The 7,763-nt window shown below is 34.0% G+C and overlaps 1 protein-coding gene across 2 annotated transcripts in view; it reads right to left on the reverse strand.

Moving 5' to 3' along the window:
- LOC118740795 (myb-like protein Y) overlaps window positions 1–7,763 on the reverse strand; it is a 68,587-nt gene that overhangs the window by 26,910 nt on the left and 33,914 nt on the right. For both annotated transcript variants that reach the window (XM_036472509.1, XM_036472488.1), the window contains exon 2: window positions 2,178–2,317. In XM_036472509.1, the coding sequence (XP_036328402.1) occupies window positions 2,178–2,199 (22 nt within the window). In that variant the 5' untranslated portion in view covers window positions 2,200–2,317. The remainder of the gene's footprint in view (window positions 1–2,177; window positions 2,318–7,763) is intronic.

Genomic DNA, 7,763 nt, shown 5'->3' on the forward strand with positions numbered 1-7,763 from the left:
TTGTTTTGCTTTGGCAGACCTTTGTTATACATATCGCACACCTAGATCTAAACAACGATCAACTCAAAAAGAAATTTAGGACGATTTTTTTGCATAAATAAATTCATAGAACTTACCTCCAATTAACACAAATATTTTTTTCTTCATTATTATGTACACTAACTAAAAACCGACTGTTATACTGTTAAAATTATTTCTGATTGTACATAGAAACACACATTTTTCTTATTTTTTTTATTTAGGGATTTCGTGTTCTTTGCAACATATAGGCATCACTTTTTTAATTGAAATCTTAGTATATTTAATCAGAAATCAGAAATTTTTTACTATCAACTCAGTTTTATTTATTTTTCCACCCACAATGTGAAATTAAATACTCAGCTTTATTCAAATTTCAAAATACAAAACTTGCATAAAAGTCTAGGTTCACGAAATTTCCATACAGTCAGCTCGGCAGAGCCAAATGTAAACAAAAGAGTATTATTATTCGAATTTCGAAAATATTACGAGCTAACAAATGATATGACTTATACCACTTGAATACTTTATGTATGTATGCAGCACATTTTACACTTATGTAAATAGCAAACGCTAATAATAGAAAAAAAAAAATAAAAATTAAAACGTTACAAATAAAAAAAATACAAAACATGAAAATGGTTACACAAATAGTATTTAAAAAAAAAATTGTGCACAATATATTTAGGGGAACACTACACTTTTTTGACATTTATTTTTTATCAAAAATTTTATAAAAAATTCCTTTTCGCTTATTTGCTCTAGATTACATATTATTTATTTCATAGTGGCTACTTAGATAAGCTAAGTGTAATTTAGAAGCAGAAAAAATATGCACTATCAACAAATCGTATTTATAGTTTGTAATACTAGTATTTACTTATCGTTGTTTTTAACTTCTCCCTTGCTGCTTTTGAGTTTAAATGGCTCAATTGAATTGAAGCTTGTAATAAATATAATTACTTGTGCGCTAGCACTTTGCTCAATAAGGTAGAAAATCAATAATTATGCGAAATTTCTTTTGTATTTACCTATGATAATCTAAGCGCGTTATAAATAGTACATGTAAGTACGTACATATATTAGGGTGGTCCAATTTCTAGAGTAACAGCTGTCTTATTTCAAAACGGTTCTCTTTTATATATAAATATCGATAGTTAGGTATGAATGGATAAGGCTTAATGCCAGGAGCTCCCGGTGAGCAAATCTCATTTTTGGCACAAATGTCAGATGCGAGGTTTCGCGGAACCACGACACGCGGTTTTGCACTTTTAACGACGATATGTATGTACATTAGAGTGGGCCAAAAATACCTACGGGAACAAAAAGTTCAAAATGTTAAGCTCTCACCCCTTAGGATTGTTCAAAAGGGAAACAATTTTTTCAAGAATTATATACCGTTTCTACGCGATCGTTTTTCCCCATATAACATTCATGGGCTTTGAGGCAGTTCTAAATATATCTTTTTATACGGGTATTCTTTTTTCCGTGCAAAAAGAATTATCGAAATCGGTTGACGTGGTCCAAAGTTATGCGGTAACATACATAAAAAAAAAAAAAAAAAAAAAAAGATTCCGAAGAACTGATAACCTCCTCCTTTTTTGGAAGTCGGTTAAAAAATAAAAAATGTCCATCATTAATGATTGTCAGCCTCTCTTTCTGACGCATAAATAGAGCTAATCAGGCCAAAACCACAGTCGCTGTATAGCGCTGTCGCCGCCAAAAGAATAATCTGTGTAAGAGTATGTCTTAAATAATTCGAAGCCCGTAGCCTATCGTTATCAATGTGTTTCAAGTCTGAGTATTAATTTTTTGAGCCACCATACTGAGTTTGAAATTATACTGTTCCTCATTTTAGGCATATCGGAGAAAAAACAAAATTTTTTAGGTGAAGCATTCACTTTTAATATTAAGTGGATTCACAAGGTGTCATAAAATTATACTACCGTCATAAATCTTAAAATGTTGAAAAATGTCTTGTGGTTGCTAGGAATCGCTCAAAAATATTCATAAAATTTATAACATTATGGCAATATGACTAATTGTGACACCTTGTGAATCACCCAATTGTGCAAAAAAATACTTCAAGTTGCTAAAATTTCCTCTGTTTGTTTCCTTTTGGCCATATTTGAGAAACTTACCTTCGAAAATTCACTTACCTGTCGGATATACTCGTGTCATTTTAGAATTCGAAACAAAATTTTATTGAATATCGAAAGTTGCTCAAACGAAAAAGGTGATACGAGTCCTTTGAAGAATTGTTAAAGATAAGTGATACTATGTTCGATGTTATTTTAATCTGTAACGAAAAAATAATAATAAAAATAATTAAAAAAAGATAAATATATTTACAAATATTTGGCGATTAATCGTAAAAATTTGCTGATTTCGGACCGTTTTTTCTAAACTCTGAAAGTTTTTAGTTTTTGTGGTCATAACAAGCTTAAAAATATATTTTTTCAACTTTATCGTAAAATAAAAAAATATTTGAAATTCTTTTTCAAAAATCGGCTCTCATCGATCGCCATAGCCTTAAGCATATCATTAATAAAGTTATCGCTATTGCTTTGGGCTTTTAATTTGCTCAAAACCAACTCTAAAACGAAAGAGCACTTAAAATTTACTCATTACGAGGCTCGCTAAAAGTCCTTAAAATACCCTAGAAAATTCGGAATTTCCTAAAAATGGTCTTATTGGTTTACAGGATATTCTTGAGCGTGTTTTATACACTTTTGCTTACGCTCAAACCACTTGGCAAAGCATTTTTCGCGCAGTAAAGTCGGTACCTCGAAAACATATGGCGAAGAAAATCGTTGTCCGCGAAGGTTATTTTTGATGTATGGGAACAAAAAACAAAAAAACATTAGGTATCAAATCAGCACTGTGGATGAATCATCAATTTGACATTTAGAGTGCTTAAAAATCATTTGTTTTAAGAGATGTGAGAGAACTCGCCTTGTCATGATGAAATATCATTTGTAACTTTTCATTGTTTTCCCTCCAATCGTCCAAAACCGTCGAAAAAGAATTGGTTGCATACCACCCAGAATTAACTGTTCTACGTTGCGTTCCTCTCTTTTCATTGTTTTCCCTCCAATCGTCCAAACCCGTCGAAAAAGAATTGGTTGCATACCACCCAGAATTAACTGTTCTACGTTGCGTTCCTCTAACGCCACTGCACAGTGGTTCGAAATTGGCATTCAGCCTCATTGCGAGAGTCGTGTCGAATGCAAGACGTCTTTCGAGAGTCGAATCGTATCGTATTACTTATTTCAGCAGGAAAGTGGACAATGCCAATGTTGTCTAGTCGTACAATATAAAGAAATAATAGAAACTTTTTACTTTGACCAGTTCTGACTATATTACTTTGTTTATTCGATGTTTAATGTTATTGTATAAAAGTCTAGCGCAATATATAGCACACACTATATAAATCCATATTTCAAAGTTTGTACACAAATTATAAAAATTCAACAAATTTTAACAAAATCTCCCAAAAATTTCAAACTTTTTATCAGATTTTTTTGAAAAATTTTGGGTATGCAGTTTCATAGCCCATTAAATTTTAGGAGGTAAAAGTGCAAACCGCAAGACGCTAGAAAATCGCATTGATTTTTAATATTTTTTTTCCTTCCATATAAAAAGAAATTTTGAGCATGGTCGAGCATATTTTATATGGAAGAAAATGCACAACACCGCCAGCCAGATAAATTATTAAAAATCAACGCCATTTTCTAGCGTCTTGCAGTTTGCAGTTTTACCCACTAAAATTTAATGGGCTATAAAACAGCATACCCAAAATTAAAAAAAAAAAAATGATTGAAAAGTTTGAAATTTTCGGGGAATTTTGATAAAATTTGTTGAATTTTTATAATTTTTATACAAACTTTGAAATGTGGATTTATATGGTGTGTGTTATATATTGCGCTAGACTTTTATACAAAAATATTAAACATCGAATAAACAAAGTAATATAGCCAAAACTGGTCAAAGTAAAAAGTTCTATTATTTCTTCCACCACTGTATATATGTACTACTTCCTTATGCCTTCGTTTTCCGCAAACTTTTGGCGGATGTAATTTTCATAGAAGTATTTAAAAATATTCCAAATTGTGACTAGTGGGACCAGTCCTTGTGACTGACAGTCAGCGTCACAAATATGATACCCTGAAGTTTTAACGATTTTATTTATTTATATTTTGCATACCACTTTTTTATTTTACTTTTTAACCGACTTAATATTAATATTTATTTTTTTTTGTATGCTACCGCATAACTTTGGACCAAGTTAACCGATTTCTATAATTATTTTTAAGAGGAAAGGTGGTGCCTCAGAGGTCGCACCATACCATTTTGGTTTAGATACGAAGAAATTAACGGTACTCCTAGATTTTTAAATGAAAATTTAAGTCTATAATTTAGGGACTTGAAAGTTGCACTTTATTGTACTTAAACTTAATGGGCTACCAAAATTGAATTTCAACAGATTTATGAAATGTATTCTTTTAGCTAAAAATTGCTACCCTTATTGGGGAAAATTAAGTTATTTTAAAATTTAAATAATTTTCCTCGTTTGCATGGAATGACCCACATAAAAAAACATCATGGATAACTTTCAATACAATAGGGGTATTCACGATCCGATGCATGCTATGATTGTTGTTGTTTCATGTGTTCAAACAACAACAAAATTAGGCAATCATGCTATCTATGCACCATGCTAGACAGTATGCAGCGGATCGTGAATACCCCTAATGTAAATACAAGTAGGATATGCTCGCGAATTTTGTTTGCATACATTTTTTTGTTTGTTTATTTAGTTTGCCACTTAACACTTGTTGCTCACGTAAACCGCACATAGGCCGGGACAAGTGCAATATTAATTTGTAATTAAATATAAAACATTGTCACCCTCCCGCCCTGCGTGCAATTCCATGCTATGAAATATATGTATGTTTGTATGCATAAATATGTGTTGGGTAACATACACCCGAAATAATTTTAACGCGTTGCAAATGTGCATACATACATATGAACATATGTACATACTTATAAGGACATACTATAATTTTTAAGCAAAACACAAAGACAACACAAATTATACGTTTTTTTTTTTTTGAATAAAGAAGAATATGAGAAAATGTAGATTTAGTAAGCACAAAAAAGAACAATCTGACGACATCGTAAGTATTAAATTTCCGCCCTTTCTTTCAATGCAACTCGAAACAGCGCATCCTTTTCAACACAATGAAAAGCGAAATGAATGCATCCTGCCAGACTGCAACCGTGCATCGCTCCACAACAGCTCCCTCTATTGTCGAAAAAATATGTAGGTAGACAAACACCCGCACATGGCAGCACATTCATCCGTGATTGTCAATATGCGCTACCCATTTCGGTATTACTCCATCACCAATTGAGTTACTCACACCCAGTACGTATACACATAGCCAAAAAAAACGCAGCTCCAAAAAGTGAACTGAACCATATTAATATCTTTTTTTGGTTTTCTTTAGTGGCCACACAACATCTTTGCGCCGCAACAACATATGTACATACATGTGCACTTGCAAATACGCAAAAATACATACAGTGAGTACAACAGACAGGTCGCAGGAAACGGGCGACAGTCATGTCTGGCCTGCCTAAAATTTGGCAAGGTGCTCGTACTTGCAACACCATGTGGTCTGAGATTGGAGCAAAACCGCTCTTCCCTCTCCTTCACGTCACTGGAGCCACTACTACCTTTACTTACATACATATGTACATATGTTTGCTGTTTTTCTTTTTCACCTACTCAGGGGCCAACTGATCGCTTACTCAATATGAAGACTGCCAAATATTGGAGCATATCCTTCACAACTACATATAGTGTGTACAAGAGAACATACATACATACATACATACATACATATGTACGTGCATTAGGGTGGTCCTTAAAAAAAAACACCAACATCGTGGGGCACCACTTCATACGTACCACTACTACGTACAAAATAAAGAGAATTTTAATTAAAAAAATGTATATAAATAAAATTGGAGCCGCTACCAGGTTTGAAAAAATTTAATTTTTAAATCGCGAAAATTCGGCAAAATTTTGACTTTGACTAGCTATAACTCAACGAGTTAATGAATTTATATGAGTAAGTTTCAAAAATATGTCAAATTTATTAGATTTTAAGTCAAAACTTAGTAAATTTTTTTAAATTTAATTTTTTCAAAAATTTTAAATTTTCGTAAATATCTTTATTTTGTACGTACTTAGAATAAAATAGAATAAAAAGGGGTTCCGCGCACAAAATTTAGACCTTGATATTTTTAAGTACCACCCTAACATCCATACAACAAATAATTCAGTATTACCTTTTGTTATGCCTGCTTCTTCGATCTGATCGATTTTTTTGCACATTTTACCTTGACGCTTTTGTGACGATTACCCCTTTTAGTAGACTGGACTTGACTGGAGTCTCAGAAGCTCATCTTCATAGCTCTCATAGTCTACGTAGTGCATGCAATTGTATGTACATATATGCACTTATAGGGTATAGGTACCTAAGTACGAGGGTAGTCGCAAAGGTACCCGACCTGACTTATCGGTTTAGTTTGGGTTAGAAAGGCGCATACTTCCGACCCGGCGGCATATTTGTCCATAGTGAATGCCATCTATGAGTGCCAAGAGCAGGCACATATCCTTCTAACCGAGTTATTCCATATTGTCAGTATATAATCTGTTAAACCATTTGCTATACCGGATGAAGCTGTGGAGCTCCGCTATCTCCCCCAGAATATGTATTTAAAAAGCGTGATTCCAAATGTTTGAGGCGCCTTGCCTGGAGAGCGGGGCATTTGACATAAGAAGTGGTAAATCAATTGCTCTTCTTTCTTATCCCGACAACTTCTTGGTATATGGCATCGATGGGGGATTGGTGCTATAACACAGTGCCCTGGGATGACGCCTGTAAGAGACCTTCTTGCAAATTTGTTTAGCGACAATAATTTTTTACCACTTGACTCCTATTGAGTCTCGGCCATACGGATCTTGAGATCTCACACACTCGTCCCGATTGATCCTTAGGTTACGGTTGTGGTGTGTTCTCTAACCACGCTTAGCACAAAAGAAATAGGTGGTAGATGGGAGCTATCCGCTTGGCTAATTTGCATTTCCGTGCCGTGTCTAGCCATCTCTAGATTTTGAAGGCAGCGATGCGCGACATTTCCAAACTACTTTCCACTTTACTTTCTTAGAGCCTGATGTTTTCAGTACCGCCTGCCTGTCAACGAATATAGTGACATTATCTCACAAAGACGTACTATCCCGTATGAGACAAGCCGCTTTCTCTATGGCAAAGACACTGCAGTTATCAGTCAGGCGATATGAATGTTCTTTTGTGTACAAACCCCAGCCGTCTCCTTTCTTCATCTTTGGAAATACCCTCATTTACCGATAGTAGGCCGCCTACTTAATCTTTCCTGGTTGGAAAGAGTATGGGAATCTTAAAACTAAAATCCCAGAATGACGTCAGGTAATCTGTTTCGGTACGTAAGCTGGCCTTGATTCCGTTACACCATTCACTATTTATTACCTTCAAGACCGTTGCAAGTTCTATTTTAGAAGTCTTAACTCCTAACCTTTTTTTAACCGACTTCCAAAAAAAGAGGAGGTTATCAGTTCGTCGGAAGATGTTTTTTTTTTAATGTATGTTACCGCATAACTTTGGACCACGTCAACCGATTTCGATAGTAAT

This window comes from Rhagoletis pomonella, unplaced genomic scaffold (genome assembly GCF_013731165.1).
Source record: "Rhagoletis pomonella isolate Grant_MI unplaced genomic scaffold, Rhpom_1.0 Rhpom_scaffold_00001, whole genome shotgun sequence".
Taxonomy (NCBI): Eukaryota; Metazoa; Arthropoda; class Insecta; order Diptera; family Tephritidae; genus Rhagoletis; species Rhagoletis pomonella.